At 38.6% G+C, this 18,919-nt stretch overlaps 1 protein-coding gene across 4 annotated transcripts in view; it reads right to left on the bottom strand.

The window, feature by feature from the left end:
• Positions 1-858: 858 nt before the first annotated feature.
• KIAA1328 (KIAA1328 ortholog) overlaps positions 859-18,919 on the bottom strand; it is a 375,328-nt gene continuing 357,267 nt past the window's right edge. For 2 of the 4 annotated variants that reach the window (XM_032602500.1, XM_032602499.1), the window contains one exon: positions 859-2,693. In XM_032602500.1, coding sequence (XP_032458391.1) covers positions 2,483-2,693 — 211 coding nt within the window. In that variant the 3' untranslated portion in view covers positions 859-2,482. The remainder of the gene's footprint in view (positions 2,694-18,919) is intronic. The other 2 variants (XM_032602502.1, XM_032602501.1) reach the window with 2 other exon arrangements.

Genomic DNA, 18,919 nt, shown 5'->3' on the forward strand with positions numbered 1-18,919 from the left:
AAAATGTTAACATATATTGTTCAATTCATAATGAAGATGTTAGACTAGACACAAATTCACATTCTATTGCCCTGACGACCAGGAAATGCCTACAGGATAGAGAAAGGCAACTGGCGGGGACAGGGAATGTGGCAAATGAAAAATAGGTTGATTGATGGTCTGCTGAAAATCCATCTTTGCTCTTCCAAATTGCTCATTCAGGAGAGGCAAAGGAGCAATTAAACTCCATTTTGTGGCTTGTGACCCCCCAAAGCCTTTACTTTAGGTCCTGTTTATGATTGTTCTAAGGCAAACAAGCTTCTTGAAGAAATCACAATCCTTTTCTTGGTCTTTCTGGCATCCTCTTACTCCAGAGAGCAGTAAGGGCACTGGTGTCCAGAATAGGCAAGTGTGGTTATGGATGATCCGAGGGAGCTGGGGGTACTTAAGGGGGTCATGACACGTGGGGCAAGGAAAAGGTAGCTCTGGAAACCTAACTTTAACTGAGAAAATGGTCAAGGGCTCTCCCTTTGTTTTCACCCAGTTTTTGGCCACACCAAAGAAAGCTCTATTTTCCAAAGGCTTCTGGAATGGGATGAAACTGATTCAGTTGCTTTCTTAGGGGTGAACTGTAAGAGGAAATTGTAATCTGCAATAATTTTCAACCTTTCAACTGAATGACTACAACTGGTTTGTCCTGACCTGATATTTACCTCAGATTAAGAATATGGCATGGACATATATACACTAACAAACGTAAGGTAGATAGCTAGTGGGAAGCAGCCGCACGGCACAGGGATATCGGCTCGGTGCTTTGTGATAGCCTGGAGGGGTGGGATAGGGAGGGTGGGAGGGAGGGAGACGCAAGAGGGAAGAGATATGGGAACATATGTATATGTATAACTGATTCACTTTGTTATAAGGCAGAAACTAACACACTATTGTAAAGCAATTATACCCCAATAAAGATAAAAAAAAAAAAGAATATGGTATTGGTAGGCTATATTCTCCTCTCCTCCAAAGAACAAAAAGACCCAAGTGAAGGAAGGTTGGGCGGAGGTGACAGGGCCTCAGTCTGAAGAGACAATGAGATTTGGATTTACCCAGACAAGGAAGTTGCTCCAGAAGGCTCTTGTAGGCTGAAGTAATCTAGTTTTGATAAAGACTTCAGGGAAGCCGTGCAGTCTCACTAAGTGCCGGCTGCCCCGCATGGTCTGACGTTAGCTACTGACAGGCCAGGGGTTGGTGAAAGGGAGAAAGAAAAAAGCAACACGCTCCACACCAAATAAAGTCATCAAGTGATGCATATCTTCCCCTGGCTTCCAGTGACTGGAAAGTTTTAAACTCACTGGCTCTACCAGGCTCATCACACTGCCCATAAGCTTGGGAGGCCTCTAGAGCCCACTGTAAGCAGAGGGACCCATCTCAAGAGCCCTGCTGAACAGGAGAGCAGAGAGTACGTTTCGAGTGTACTTCCTCCACAGGCTTTCTCTGTGAGGCCCAGTGGGAGAAAGGGGGAGACTCTGCGTGGGGTGGTGGAACATTATCTGCCAAGTGGAGGTGGTTCTTTGGGGCCATGAGACAGTGGTCTTGAGCAGAGCATGTGCAAGGCCTGGTCAATCAGGGCCTTGACTCCACATGGGGAGAGAGGGGAGGCCAGGGGAAGTCTGTCAGCCTGTAGCAGCTGATGGGAAGTTCACCAGGGTGAGTAAAACAGACACTTGGGGCAAGAAAAAATACTGAGAGAGTGCTCTTATTTACCCTGGGAAATGGCCGACCATAGGACGAGCATTTCAGGCCAGTGCCTCCCCTAGGGCAGTACTCTAATGCTGGTTTCTAAGGGTTGGGAGGGCCTCCCTCTAGCTCATTAAGCCCTTTTGTTATAGGGTGGGCAGCGGCCAGGCTGATGACTGCTGAGACTGACTCACAATTGGCCCTCAGTGTTGCTTGTGATAGGAGAGGCACCACCAACTCTAACCTCAGAATTAACTGACTGACTTAGAAAGAGGTAGGTGGTAAGAAAACAGGGTGGAGAGGTAAAAGGGTCTATCTTTCTGAAATTGCTTATGTTACAAAGGGGCTACGTTTAAACTAGAGGGATCTCTCAGTGGAAAGGTTTTCCTTGTGTACAAAAGAGAGCCAACCTATTCCAGCAAAATATTGAGAAGGAAACACTCTTGAATGAGGCTGAGTATGCAAAGGCCTCTGCCATGCAGAAAGTGTCCTATGTTAATGTTCTAATCTCTGCTTGGCATAGAAAAGCTACTGTCCTCCACCCCCATCCGTCCTTAATGTGTTATCTACTGATTGGTCTGATCAGAAACACCCTGGGTTGTTAGAATGATTTCTATATTCGACACGTAACAGGGTGCTAGTGAGATAGGTCCCTCCCTGTGAAAGGAGAGACACAATTACGTTGCAGTCAAATAATTAAAAATCCTGGATCAGTATATAAAAACACCCACTCATTTCTGACGGAAATTTTGCAGCATGTGCTTCAGTGTCAAATGAAAAAGATATCTTCCAGAATTTGATCCTCCTCCAGGTCTTCAGGGGTCCTGCCTGCCCCGGTCTTGTTCCAGGTTGATTTCAGAGGACTGAGTAGGCAAGTACTGTGGTGCCATGACCCAGCTTCTCTGGAGCGATGGGGCCGCGGTTTGGAGGCAGTCTTGGGACTCAGAGATTGAACCAAATCCAACAGAGATGTCTCATACCTGTTAACACATACAACCCAGACAGAGAATGATCAGATCAGTAAAACATTAAAATCCAAAAAGCCCACAGAGATGGGCTGCCCAGGGCAAGAATCAGACCACAGATCACATCATATGCAGGAGGGCCTTCTAGGGGAACTTTAGGGAAGTTCAGAGGGGCTCTGCTGTCTGTCTGTCTCTAAGCTCTTCTTTTCTGCTGACTACTAACATTCTTTTCTAACCTGTGAAGACAGACCGTGGGGTGGACAAAGTAATCATGATAACAATAACAATATTAGTAGCAACATTTATCGCAGGCTTACCAAAGCATCAGGCACTGTTCTCAATGCTTTACATGTATCTCACTTTCATTTAACCCTCTACATAATCCTATGAGGTAGGTCCTGTAGTACCCTGATCCCCATTATATACACGAAGAAAGCAAGGCTCAGAGAAGTAACGCGCCTAGCAAGAAGAAGACACTACACGGCAGGGTCAGGATTTGAACCCAGGTCATTTGCTTCCAGCCCTTGTACACAGGACACTATACTGCCTCTCAACTTCTTTGCAGCCAGACAGACTTGGTTGAAATCTCTGCTCTACCAAGTGCAAGCTCTGTGACTTAGGGAAAGTTATTCAGTCTCTCAGCTCACTTTGTCATGCGTAAGGGACCGACAGAAATCCTGCTAGGATTAAATTAATGAGTTGGTATAAACTAACATGTGATAAGTACTCAAACGAAATGAACCACCACCAACCACAACAAAGACCGGTTTTCACCCAAAGAAGGTGATGTTGTGTATATGGTGGGATTGGAAGGGAGTCCTCTATTATGAGCTCCTTCAGGAAATCCAAACAATTGATTCCAACAAGTACTGCTCCCACTTAGACCAACCGAAAGCAGCACTCGACAAAAAGTGTCCGGAATTAGTCAACAGAAGATGCATAATCTTCCATCAGGATAACGCAAGACTGCATGTTTCTTTGAAGACCAGGCAAAAACTGCTACAGCTTGGCTGGGAAGTTCTGATTCATTTGTCGTAATGGAAAATATTTCAGTTCCCTGGAAGACTGTAAGAGGCACCTGGAACAGTTCTATGCTCAAAAAGAAAAAGTTTTGGGAAGATGGAATTATGAAGAACGGCAGAAGGTAATGGAACAGAAAGGTAAATATGTTGTTCAATAAAGTTCTTGGTGAAAATGAAAAATGTGTCTTTTATCTTTACTTAAAAACCAAAGGCAGAGGAGAGGGGGAAGACGGTGGAAGAGTAAGACGCAGAGATCACCTTCCTCCCCACAGATACATCAGAAATACATCTACACGTGGAACAACTCCTACAGAACAGCTACTGAATGCTGGCAAAAGACCTCAGACCTCCCAAAAGGCAAGAAACTCCCCACGTACCTGGGTAGGGCAAAAGAAAAAAAGAATAAACAGAGACAAAAGAATAGGGACGGGACCTGCATCAGTGGGAGGGAGCCGAGAAGGAGGAAAGGTTTCCACACACTAGGAAGCCCCTTTGCAGGCGGAGACTGCGGCTGGCGGAGGGGGGAGCTTTGGGGCCGCGGAAGAGAGCACAGAAACAGGGGTGTGAAGGGCAAAGCGGAGAGATTCCCGCACAGAGGATCGGTGCCGACCGACACTCACCGGCCTGAGAGGCGGGGCTGCTCACCCACCGGGGCGGGCGGGGCTGGGAGCTGAGGCTCGGGCTTCGGGTCGGAGTGCAGGGAGAGGCCTGGCAGCATGAAAACAGCCGGCAGGGGTTAGTGCACCACGGCTAGCCGGGAGGGAGTCCGGGAAAAAGTCGGACCTGCCAAAGAGGCAAGAGACTTTTTCTTCCCTCTTTGTTTCCTGGTTAACAGCTGATCTTTCAGCAGAAACTCTGCAAGCCAGAAGGGACCGGCAGGACATATTTAAAGTGATGAAGGAGAAAAACCTACAACCAAGATTACTCTACCCAGCAAGGATCTCATTCAGATTTGATGGAGAAATTAAAACCTTTACAGACAAGCAAAAGCCGAGAGAGTTCAGCACCACCAAACCAGCTTTACAACAAATGCTAAAGGAACTTCTCTAGGCAAGGAACACAAGAGAAGGAAAAGACCTACAATAACAAACCCAAAGCAATTAAGAAAATGGGAATAGGAACATACATATTGATAATTACCTTAAATGTAAATAGATTAAATGCTCCCACCAAAAGACACAGACTGGCTGAATGGATACAAAAACAAGACCCATATATATGTTGTCTACAAGAGACCCACTTCAGACCTAGAGACACATACAGACTGAAAGTGAGGGGATGGAAAAAGATATTCCATGCAAATGGAAACCAAAAGAAAGCTGGAGTAGGAATTCTCATATCAGACAAAATAGACTTTAAAATAAAGACTATTAGAAGAGACAAAGAAGGACACTACATAATGATCAAGGCATCGATCCAAGAAGAAGATATAACAATGGTAAATATTTATACACCCAACATAGGAGCAGCTCAATACATAAGGCAAATACTAACAGCCATAAAAGGGGAAATCGACAGTAACACATTCATGGGACTTTAACACCCCATTTTCACCAATGGACAGATCATCCAAAAAGAAAATAAATAAGGAAACACAAGCTTTAAATGACACATTAAACAAGTTGGACTTAATTGATATTTATAGGACATTCCATCCAAAAACAACAGAATACACATTTTTCTCAAGTGCTCATGGAACATTCTCCAGGATAGATCATATCTTGGGTCACAAATCAAGCCTTCGGAAATTTAAGAAAATGGAAATTGTATCAAGTATCTTTTCCAACCACAATGCTATGAGACTAGATATCAATTACAGGAAAAGATCTGTAAAAAATACAAACACATGGAGGCTAAACAATACACTACTTAATAACGAGGTTATCACTGAAGAAATCAAAGAGGAAATCAAAAAATACCTAGAAACAAATGACAATGGAGACACAATGACCCAAAACCTATGCGATGCAGCAAAGGCAGTGCTAAGAGGGAAGTTTATAGCAATACAATCCTACCTTAAGAAACAGGAAACATCTCGAATAAACAACCTAAACTTGCACCTAAAGCAATTAGAAGAAGAACAAAAATACCCCAAAGTTAGCAGAAGGAAGGAAATCATAAAAATCAGATCAGAAATAAATGAAAAAGAAATGAAGGAAATGATAGCAAAGATCAATAAAAGTAAAAGCTGGTTTTTTGAGAAGGTAAACAAAATTGATAAACCATTAGCCAGACTCATCAAGAAAAAAAGGGAGAGGACTCAAATCAATAGAATTAGAAATGAAAAAGGAGAAGTAACAATGGACACTGCAGAAATACAAAAGATCATGAGAGATTACTACAGCAACTCTATGCCAATAAAATGGACAACCTGGAAGAAATGGACAAATTCTTAGAAAGGCACAACCTGCCAAGGCTGAATCAGGAAGAAATAGAAAATATGAATAGACGAATCACAAGCACTGAAATTGAAACTGTGATTAAAAATCTTCCAACAGGGGCTTCCCTGGTGGCGCAGTGGTTGAGAGTCCGCCTGCCGATGCAGGGGACACGGGTTCGTGCCCCGCTCCGGGAAGATCCCACATGCCGCGGAGCGGCTGGGCCCGTGAGCCATGGCCACTGAGCCTGCGCATCCGGAGCCTGTGCTCAGCAACGGGAGAGGCCACAACAGTGAGAGGCCCGCGTACCAAAAAAAAAAAAAAAAAAAAAAAAAAATCTTCCAACAAACAAAAGCCCAGGACCAGATGGCTTCACAGGCCAATTCTATCAAACATTTAGAGAAGAGCTAACACCTATCCTCAAACTCTTCCAAAATATAGCAGAGGGAGAAACACTCCCAAACTCATTCTACGAGGCCACCATCACCCTGATACCAAGACCAGACAAGGATGTCACAAAGAAAGAAAACTACAGGCCAATATCACTGATGAACACAGATGCAAAAATCCTCAACAAAATACTAGCAAACAGAATCCAACAGCACATTAAAAAGATCATGCACCATGATCAAGTGGGGTTTATTCCAGGAATGCAGGGATTCTTCAATATATGCAAATCAATCAATGTGATACACCATATTAACAAATTGAAGGAGACAAACCACATGGTTATCTCAATAGATGCAGAGAAAGCTTTTGACAAAATTCAACACCCATTTATGATAAAAACCCTGCAGAAAGTAGGCATAGAGGGAAATTTCCTCAACATAATAAAGGCCATATATGACAAACCCACAGCCAACATCGTCCTCAATGGTGAAAAACTGAAAGCATTTCCACTAAGATCAGGAACAAGACAAGGTTGCCCACTCTCACCACTCTTATTCAACATAGCTTTGGAAGTTTTAGCCACAGCAATCAGAGAAGAAAAGGAAATAAAAGCAATCCAAATCGGAAAAGAAGAAGTAAAGCTGTCACTGTTTGCAGATGACATGATACTACACATAGAGAATCCTAAATATGCTACCAGAAAACTACTAGAGCTAATCAATGAATTTGGTAAAGTAGCAGGATACAAAATTAATGCACAGAAATCTCTGGCATTCCTATACACTAATGATGAAAAATCTGAAAGTGAAATCAAGAAAACACTCCCATTTACCACTGCAACCAAAAGAAAAAAAATATCTAGGAATAAACCTACCTAAGGAGACAAAAGACCTGTATGCAGAATATTATAAGACACTGATGAAGGAAATTAAAGATGATACAAATAGATGGAGAGATATACCATGTTCTTGGATTGGAAGAATGAACATTGTGAAAACGACTCTACTACCCAAAGCAATCTACAGATTCAATGCAGTCCCTATCAAACTACCACTGGCATTTTTCACAGAAGTAGAACAAAAAAGTTCACAATTTGTATGGAAACACAAAAGACTCCGAATAGCCAAAGCAAGCTTGAGAATGAAAAACAGAGCTGGAGGAATCACGCTCCCTGACCTCAGACTATACTACAAAGCTACAATAATCAAGACAGTATGGTACTGGCACAAAAACAGAAAGATAGATCAATGGAACAGGATAGAAAGCCCAGAGATAAACCCACGCACATATGGTCACCTTATCTTTGATAAAGGAGGCAGGCATGTACAGTGGAGGAAGGACAGCCTCTTCAATGAGTGGTGCTGGGAACACTGGACAGGTACATGTAAAAGTATGAGATTAGATCGCTCCCTAACACCACACACAAAAATAAGCTCAAAATGGATTAAAGACTTAAATGTAAGGCCAGAAACTATCAAACTCTTAGAGGAAAACAGGCAGAACACTCTATGACATAAATCGCAGCAAGATCCTTTTTGACCCACCTCCTAGAGAAATGGAAATAAAAACAAAAATAAACAAATGGGACCTAATGAAACTTAAAAACTTTTGCACAGCAAAGGAAACCTTAAACAAGACCAGAAGACAACCCTTAGAATGGGAGAAAATATTTGCAAATGAAGCAACTGACAAAGGATTAATCTCCAAAATTTACCAGCAGCTCATGCAGCTCAATAACAAAAAAACAAACAACCCAATCCAAAAATGGGCAGAAGACCTAAATAGACATTTCTCCAAAGAAGATATACAGACTGCCAACAAACACATGAATGAATGCTCAACATCATTTATCATTAGAGAAATGCAAATCAAAACTACAATGAGATATCATCTTACACCAGTCAGAATGGCCATCATCAAAAAATCTAGAAACAATAAATGCTGGAGAGGGTGTGGAGAAAAGGGAACACTCTTGCACTGTTGGTGGGAATGTAAATTCGTACAGCCACTATGGAGAACAGTATGGAGGTTCCTTAAAAAACTAAAAATAAAATTACCATACGACCCAGCAATCCAACTACTGGGCATACACCCTGAGAAAACCATAATTCAAAAAGAGTCATGTACAATGTTCATTGCAGCCCTATTTACAATAGCCAGGAGATGGAAACAACCTAAGTGTCCATCAACAGATGAATGGATAAAGAAGATGTGGCACATATATACAATGGAATATTACTCAGCCATAAAAAAACGAAATTGAGCTACTTGTAATGAGGTGGATGGATGTAGAGTCTGTCATACAGAGTGAAGTAAGTCAGAAAGAAAAAGACAAATACTGTATGCTAACACATATATATGGAATTTAAGAAAAAACAATGTCATGAAGAACCTAGGGGTAAGACAGGAATAAAGACACAGACCTAATAGAGAATGGACTTGAGGATATGGGGAAGGGGAAGGGTAAGCTGTGACAAAGTGAGACTGTGGCATGGACATATATACACTACCAAACGCAAAATAGATGGTGGGAAGCAGCCGCATAGCACAGGGAGATCAGCTGGGTGCTTTGTTACCACTTAGAGGGGTGGGATAGGGAGGATGTGAGGGAGGGAGATGCAAGAGGGAAGATATGGGAACATATGTATAACTGATTCACTTTGTTATAAAGCAGAAACTAACACACCATTGTAAAGCAATTATACTCCAATAAAGGTGTAAAAAGAAAACAACAAAAAAAACCCCAAAGGCACTTTTTGGCCAACCCAATAAAATCTGATGGGACAAGGGAGCATGTGCGTGAATAGAGGAGATATGCCAGGCATGTATATGTGGGTTCTGGCCCACAGCACAGTGTGTATGCCAAACAGTTGGCTGCCTGCTTGGTATGCACATTCATGCCAGAAGCAGTCTGGGGTGGTGCAGGGCCCCAGATTAGTGATGGTGATGGTGGCAGAAGCAGCAGTGGTGGTGGCAGTCGTGGGAGGCTGGCTCGCCTGTCTTCGCAGAGCTCATCCCCAAGGCAAAAATATTAGCTCTCTGGCCTGAGCACTGGGATAAGAACTGCTAGTGTTTAGGCAATAAACGTCAGTAAATTATTACAAAATAAAAGCATACGCATGGACATTGTAATATAGCATATCAAAGAGCTATCAGAAATCTTCAAAGAGTTTAGAATCTCTGGTTTTAAAAACTGCTGCAACATTGCAAAGCAAATATCCACAGGCTGAGAAACAGAAATTAAATATAAAGATTGTTGCATTTGATGGAAAAGAACATTGTTTTTATATACAGCTTCAAATGAACCAATTAATGAGGAATACAGTTTTAAAATTAATTTTTTCTTTGTAATTTAAGATACAGTAATAGAAAGCATAATAGGCATTTTGAATTACCTACAAACCATTAGGTGACTTTCGGTTTCTCATATGACCTCTACAAGTTACAGAAAATGCCAGAGAAAACATTAAAATGGCATTGTAGAAATGTAAATTTATAGACATACATGAAACTATGTGTATGAATAGTTAAATCTTTAAAAAAAATTGTTCCATAAGAACCATCAGTTCTAGATATACTAAAATATACTATTTATATTTGTATAATATACAAAATATACTATTTATATTTTGAAATAATTTATCAGAAATCTATCCAAATGTCACAGCTTATAAAATATCCTTAACAGTTCCAGTGTCAGTTGCCTCAACAGAAAGATCTTTCTCAAAATTAAAAATTACCAAAATTTATGTGTGATCTTTCATTTGCCAAGAGCAACTAATCTGCTTTTAAGTATATCACTTAAAGTTGCTAAAAGTATAAACTTTGATGATCTAATAAATGAATTTGAAAAAACATGAACCAGAAAAATCTTATGATCAACCAAGTTATCACATTAATAAAGTATTACTATTTATTATATTATATAAAATTATATCAAAAATACTTTTTTTGCTATCTGCAGGTTTATATTACTCATGTATCACCTGTTATTTTATAAATTTCTTCTTAAAGGAAAATGCTTTGCAGCTTAGTCCCTTTAACTGCATTTTTCACTCTACCTTTTGAACAAGGGATTTTCATTTTGCACTGGTCTTGTAAGTTACGTAGTTGACCCTGCCCTTAAGTCCCAGGCAAGACCTTGAAATGAAACAATTTCAAGGTCCAGTGCATAAGCTGCACTGGATGAAAAGCTAAACATGATGCAGGAGCTCTCCCTTCCCACTCTCTTTTTTCACCTTTGGTGATTTCAGTAGACCTCTCCCGATTACCCTCCTCTTCTCTTACCTTTTAAATGATGGAATGTCCCAGGGCTTAATCTTTAGTTCTCACGTCTTAGGTGATTCCATTCATTCTCATGACTTTTAATAACAGCGATATGTTAACGACTCCTAAATGTATAGCTCTAACATCAACCTCGCTCTTGAGCTCCAGACTCACACCCAACTGTTGCCTGATATCTCCACTTGGATGTGCGATAGGTATCTCAAACTATCTAAAACAGAACTATTATTTTTTTTCCCTCTAAATCCCACTCCTCTCCATCAACGCAGCTGCTCAGTGTTGCCAAAAACCTGCAGGTATGCTTGATTCTTGCCTCTGGGCCTGTGCGTGTGTTGAATCCTCTGCTTAGGATGCTCTTCTCTCAGATCTTATTCGCTTTTCTCTTTCAACAGTTACAAGAGTAGGGTCATTATTTTGTTTATGTTATTATCTCCAGTGCCAAGAATGGTATCTGACCCAAGGTAGGAGCTAAATATTTGTTGAAAAAATGAATGGTTCTATTGTTCAAGTTTTAGCACCTTCCTCCATAGGCAGCTTTTTAGATCTTTGGACAGCTAGTCTTTAAAAAAATTACAATATATTTCAAACAGTATGGAAGTATTACTCACCCAATTATTCTTCTTGTTCTTTTATAAAAAAGGATAATATACATATGGATTGTATAAACTACTTTTTCACTTAATATATTGGGAATATTTTTTCCATATCAATTTTTTATAACATTATTTTTAATGATTTCAGATTACTTTGTCTCCTGGAAGCACTCTTAATTTAGTTAACCAATCCACTATTGAAGAGCACTTAGGTTAGGTCCAAGGTCTTTTGAGACTAAATCAGCTATGTCTCTCATTCCTTTTTTCAATCAGTCAATGCCCAAAGAGTATTCTCTACCCCAATTCATCATAAATTAGCAAAGTACTGCTATCCCTATTACATTCTATAGTTTTACTCTCTTTTTTTCCCAACCCTTCCCATCTCCTATTTTAACTGAAACTTGATTCTTTCCTGAGATCAATGTTTCCCTTACATCCTTCTCAGTGAGAATTGTTAATACTCAATATACCTTATATACTTCAGGGCCAAGAGGTAGTATTTGGATCATCACTGCTTCCATTTTTGCTTTTTGATCATTATTTTCCCTGTCTCTCATTAAACTCCCAGTGCTCTGAGGATTCTGTCATCTGCTCTACCACCTTCAACCTCTCTTCATCTGTAACATCTATTTACCCATTCACTCTCAACCACTGATGATAACACCTGATTCAGTCTTCTCCTTCAACTGTTACCATCATCCCTGCTAATGTCAACATTACATAAATGACACTCAACCAACACTCTGACTTAGTTCTTTGACCTCTCAGGTCAAATACTTTCTCAGTAAGGCTTTCTTTTTATATCCAGGAACTTGTGACCAATTAAACAGCATCTCTTCTGAATTCAGTAATTCAAACATTCTACTACTTCCTGATGCCCACATCTTACCCTCAAGCTTGTTTTTTCAACTATTCCCACTATCTCTGCCCATTGGTCTCAACGAACCATTAATTCAAACAATCATTGCTCTAAGAACTGGGAGTGAAGTGGTGAACAAGATAGCTCAAATCTCTGTCCTGTGGGACTGTTAATAGCTTACCTTCTTCCCAACCCTTTACTTCTTATTGAACTTGAATTTCATGGTCCAGCATTCCAAACACTCGTTTAACAAAGCTCTTAAAAACATGTCCCCTGTATATTTGTCCCCTCCCCTAAATCTGGCAAAATCATAATACTGCATGAATCCAAATGTCTGCCTTTTCTGTGAATTATAGTTGGGAAACAGTGTAAATAAAACAAAATCGAAGAAACAAGAAAGAAACAAAGAGCAGATCCAATATGGATTCCTAGTCACTAACCTTAAATGGGTGCTAAACATTTTCTTTTTTTTTTTGCGGTACGCGGGCCTTTCACTGTTATGGCCTCTCTTGTTGCGGAGCACAGGCTCCGGACGCGCAGGCTCAGCAGCCATGGCTCACGGGTCCAGCCGCTCCGCGGCATGTGGGATCTTCCCGTACAGGGGCATGAACCCATGTCCCCTGCATAGGCAGGCTGACTCTCAACCACTGCACCACCAGGGAAGCCTGCTAAACGTTTTCTGACAGAGCTACTGTATTTCTCTAATCAGCTGTTCTGCTCTCTTCGTTTCCCCTTCTCGCAATTTATGCTAAACAGATGGCCTTGCTTCCCACATCAGAGAAAGGAGGTCATTAACGAGAAACTGTCGTCACTTTGTCACAAGTCTTTCAGCACCTATCATTTCCTCCTTTTACACTGAAGGAAGTGATCCTTCTCTTAGACAAGGCTAATCACTCCATTTGTGCTTCTTAGGAACCTTTTAGTATTGACTATCCACTCTAGAACCTTCAATCTTTTCCTGTTTACTAGATAACTAAGAGCACTTAAGACATTCTTTCATTTCCATAACCACACCATTTCTCAATTTTTTCCAACCTGGCTTTCATCTTCTGTACTAAAATTGAACTCACCAAATTTCACCAGTGACTTCCATGCTGCTAAATCCAATGGACATTTTGTAGTCCTTGTTTTACATAATGTCTCGCCAGCATTCAATGTTGCTGATTGCTTCTTTATAAACTTTAAACTGTTTTATTGAGGTAAAATATGCATACAGAAAAGGACACCTATTTAAAGCATTCAGCTCAGTGATTTTTAGTTTAACAGGGTTGAGCAACTACCATAATTTAATTTGAGAACATTTCATTCCCCGCCTCCCTCCCCCCGAGAAACTACCCATTAGCAGTCACTCCCTATTACATTCCTTTTTTTGCCAAATAATATGCCACAGTATGAATATACCACATTTTATTTATCTTTCATCACATGATAGACACTGGATTGTTTCTATCTTTTGGCTATTGTGAACAGTGCTGCTATGAACAGTCATGTATGTGTTTTTAGTAAACATATGTTTTCATTTCTCTTGGGTCGATACCTAAGGGTGGGATTGCAAATTCTATGTTTAACCTTTTAAGGAACTGCCAGACTGTTCTCTAAAGTGGATGTGTCACTTCATGTCAGTATTTGGAGGTCTTTTTTCTGGGACTATTAAGCTTCTTCAGAGAAGAATCTTTCAGTATTCTGGGAGGGAGATGTGGTCTACTTCTGGGACAGGGAAGGAGGTCGACTTTTTCCATTTTTATACTTTGAAGTCATCCCATTTTCAGTGCTCATCTAATCTTCCAAAGTACATGACATTCCCGTGTCTTCTCTTCTCTGCTGAATTTCTCCAGAGAATTCATCTCCAGTCTTTTGTCTGGGACTAATATTCCATATATGGCACTTGCTTCAAATGTCCACCTCATTTCTAGTTCTACCTCATATCACCACTCTTTACTGTTCATGTTGCTTCCAATTCCCAAACTTTTACAAAGTACTGTGACATCAATCTCTTTTCATTTGAATACCCTTCTCAGTGCTTTCTATGTGGTAGCTTCCTCTGTCCTGTCTAGTAAGTTACTAACCCTACATTCATTTTCCATTTTCCAAAAATGTATATAAATCTCAGGTATATTGATGACTCTTCTCCCATTTATTCTTATGGATTTACACCTTTAAAAACATTAATTTACTCTCATCTTACTGGTGTCTCAGGAAATAGAAGAGATAAATACAAGTTCTCAATCATCTTAGCTAGGAAATACATTTGCAGAAAGGTTCCATGAATTTCTAGGTTTATTATTAGAAATTTCTGAGTTTTTTCATCGCTATCACAAATGAGTTTCCCCCTCCCCACTTTATCTTTCAAATAGCTAATGTTGGTATCAAGATTTATAGTAATTGAGCTTTTTGGTTTTTTTTTTTTTGGCCACACCACACGGCATGTGGGATTTTAGCTCCCACGTCCTCTGCACTGGAAAAGTGGAGTCTTAACCACTGGACCACCAAGGAAGTCCCTACAGTGACTGAGTTTTGTACATTATTGAACTCTCAATTCTTTATTTTTTCAGTTGATTTTTATGGGTTTTATGGGTGAACAATTACAAACCTTATAATCATAAAGTTTATGCGTTCTCCCATATTTGTATTATTTTTTCTTATATTATTGTATTGGCTAGAACTTCCAGGGCAATACAAGTTTTATAGCCACCTTTGTATAATTCTGATCTAAACAGAAATTATTCTATTTTATCACTATTAAGTATTTCTCATCTAGATACTCTTTATTATATTAAGAAGTATTTTCTCTTTTGGCTTACTAGAAGCAGGAATGAAATATTAATTTTACCAAGTAACTTTTAAGTATATACTGAGACGATAATACACTTTTTTGGCATATTGTTAAGAAATATTCTATTTTTGGCTTCCAAAATAGTAGGCATATTTTAATTATTAGAATACATTCTTCCTGGTTATACAGTATTATTCTTTATATTTACTCAGATTTTTATGATTATTTTAGGGTTTAAAACATCTATATTTATAGGAAATATTTGTTCATAATCCTTCTTATGGTTCTTTATATCCCTATATATTAGTCTTACCTCAGTGGGAGAAAAGGAATAGTACCAATTTAAGGAAGAATGAATTTATAAGGAAGGTAGAAGGATAACCAATTACCACACTGGACTAGGAGACCTAAAATAGGTCGTCTCAGGAATCCTAAAACAGTTCCTCTCAAAAGTTTCCTACTTTTTAATTGCTAAAGCAAACCTAGACTGGCATTCAGGTTTCTGAAAAATAGACGATATTGCATATTTTATAAGTGCTTCCCAATCATCTGTCAAACATCAGCAAAAAGGTTAGTTAAGAAAAAAGGGTGGTCTTGAACCTGCCTATGAGGCTGCAGATCTCATAGAAGAACTACTCACATAGATGGAGAGAAAGTCAGATATGTGCAGACACAGAATTGAGGGTAATACTCAGAAAGTTACCTTTCTATTTCTTGTTCTCCATTCAACAGAGGCGCTGTCACAAAAGGACTCTGCTAATCCTAATTTAATATATTTCTTCTTGAAGTGCATATAAGCCACAGAGTGAATACTATGCAAGGTCAGTGCACCTTGGAGGGAGGCTAAAGAATTTACCAGAAAGTCGACGGGTATATGGGAGATCCTCTAATCAAGAACAATTTTAATATAACATATTAGAAGGCACAAATAACAGAGTAAAATCTTTTAGTCATGTTATTATATTTATATTTTTGTATAATATTTACATTTTATCTAAGACTCGGTTTCTTACAGGGAAGAAGAAGGAACTAAAGTAGCCACAATAATTTTGAAGAAGAGAACAAAGCTGGAGGGCTCATATAACATGATTTTAAGACTTACTGTAAAGCTACATTAATCAAGACAATGTGGTATTAGTGAAGAATGGATAGACAGATCAATAGAAAAACAGAGAGTCCAGAAATATACCAACACAAATATGATCAATTGAGGTCTTTACAGATGTACAAAGTAAATTCAGTGGAGAAAGGATAACCTTTTCAACAAATAGTGTTAGTGTCTAGTTTCAACAACTAGATATCATATGCAAAAACAAACTTTAGCATAAACCTCATAACTTATACAAAAATTAACTGTACATTCACCAAGACAGAACACATTCTGGGCCATAAAACACATCTTAACAAACAGAAAAAAACAGAAATCATATAAATCATACAATGTCTGCTATTAGACCACAATGGAATTAAATTAGAAATCAATAACAGTTATCTTTATAACTGGAAAATCCAAAAATACGTGGAGAATAAACAGCACACTTCTAAATAACAAATGGGTCAAAGAATAAATCTTAAGATAAACAAATATATTTTGAATTAAATAGAAATGAAAACATAACTTATCACAGTTTATGGGATGCAGTGAAAGCAGTGCTTAGAGGGAAATTTATAGCATTGAATGCATACATTAGAAAAAAAGAAAACTAAAATCAATCATCTAAGTGTCCACTTTAGGAAACCAGAAAAAGAAGAACAAATTAAATCCAAAAAGAGGGGATGTATGTATATGTACATCTGATTCACTTTGCTGTACAGCAGAAACTAACACAACATTGTAAAGCAACTATACTCCAATAAAAATTAACCAAAAAACCTAAAGTAAGCAGAAGAGAAGAAATAATAGGAAGTAGAGCAGAAATCAGTGGGACTGAAAACAGGAAATCAACAGAGAAAAATCAATGAAACCAAAAGCTAGTTTTTTGAAAAGATCAATAAAATCAATGTCTTTAGCCAGGCTAATTAAAAGCAAAACAGATGGCACAAATAACTAACATTAGAAATGAAAGTATATCACTACAGATCCTATGGATATTAAAAGGATAATCAAAGAGTTCTATGAATAACTCTATGCTCATAAATGTAATAACCTAGATGAAAAGGAACAATTCCTTAAGACACAATTTGCCAAATCTCACACAAGAAGAAATAGACAATCTGAATAGGGCTTTAGCTATTAAATAAATTGAATCAATAATTAATAACCTTCCAAAATAGAAAGCAGAAGGCCCACATTGGTTCACTGGTGAACTTTAGCAAACATTTAAGGAAGAAATTATAAGAATTCTCTACAAACTTTTTCAGAGGACAAAAGAGAGGTAATTCTTCCTAACACATTCTATGAGGCCAGATTACTGTAATACCAAAACCAGACAAAAAGATTACAAGAAAAGAAAACTACAGACCAATATCTTTTATAAGCACAGATGGAAAAATTCTCAACCAAGTGGGATTTATCTCAGTAATGCAAGGCTGATTCAACATTTTAAAAATCCATTAATGTAATCCATCACATCAACAGGTTAAAAGAAACTACATTATCATATCAATAAATGTAGAAAAAGTATTTGACAAATCCAACACCCACTCATGGTAAAAACTCTCAGTAAACTAGGAATACAGGGAACTTCCTCAACTTGATATGAACATCTACAAAAAACCTACAGGTAACATCATACTTAATGTTGAGAAACTTGTAGCTTTCCCACTAAGTTCAGATACAAGGCAAGAATATCCTTTCACCACACCTTTCCAACATCATACTGGAAATGCTAGCTAATGATTAAGATCAGAAAAGGAAATAAAAGGTATACAGATTGGAAAGGAAGAAATAAAACTGTCTTTGTTCACAGATGACATGATTTTCTATGTAGAGATCCAAAAGGATCAATAAAACCCTCCTGGAACTAATAAGCAATTATAACCAATGTTGCAGTATACAAGGTTGACATACAAAAGTCAACTGTTTTGCTATATAGTAGAAATGAACAGATAGAATTTGAAATAAAATTAGCACCCCCCCTAATGAAATGCTTAGGTATAAATCTAACAAAATGTATAAGATTTATATGAGGAAAACTACAAAACTCTGATGAACAAAACCAAAGAAGAACAAAATAAATGAAGAGGTATTCCACATTCATGGATAGGAAGACAATATTGTTAAGAAATCAGTTCTCCACAAGTTGACCTACAGACTCAACATAATCAATCCCAATCAAAATCCCAGCATGTTATTTTGTGGATACTGACAAGCTTATTCTAAAGTTAATGCGGAGAGGCAAAAGATCCAGAATAGACAACACAAAAATGAAGGAGGAGAAAAAAGTTGAGGAGTGACTTTACCTAACTTCAAAACTTACTATAAAGCTACAGTAATCAAGACAGTGTGGTACTGGCAAAAAAAATAGACAAATAGATCAACAAAACAGAATAGAGAGCCCACATAAGTATTGATATAATCAATTGATCTCTGAAAAAGGAGCAAAGGCAATGGAGCAAAGATAACCTTTTCAACAAATGCTCAAAGATGGCCTGGAACAACTAGATATCCATATGCAAAAAGATGAATCTGGACACAGACCCTACACCTTCCACAACAATTAACTCAAAATGTAAAATGCAAGACTATAAAACTCCTAGAAGATAAATAGGAGGAAACCTAGAAGACCTTGGGTATAATGATTACTTCATAAATACCACACCAAAGGCACTACCCATGAAAGAAATAATTGATAAAATGGACTTCATTAAAATTAAAAACTTCTGCTCTGCGAAAGACAATCTCAAGAGAATGAGAAGACAAACCACGGACAGGGAGAAAATATTTGCAAAACCCACATCTGATAAAATACTACTAACCAAAACATACAGAGAACACTTACA

This window comes from Phocoena sinus, chromosome 14 (genome assembly GCF_008692025.1).
Source record: "Phocoena sinus isolate mPhoSin1 chromosome 14, mPhoSin1.pri, whole genome shotgun sequence".
NCBI classification, from domain to species: domain Eukaryota; kingdom Metazoa; phylum Chordata; class Mammalia; order Artiodactyla; family Phocoenidae; genus Phocoena; species Phocoena sinus.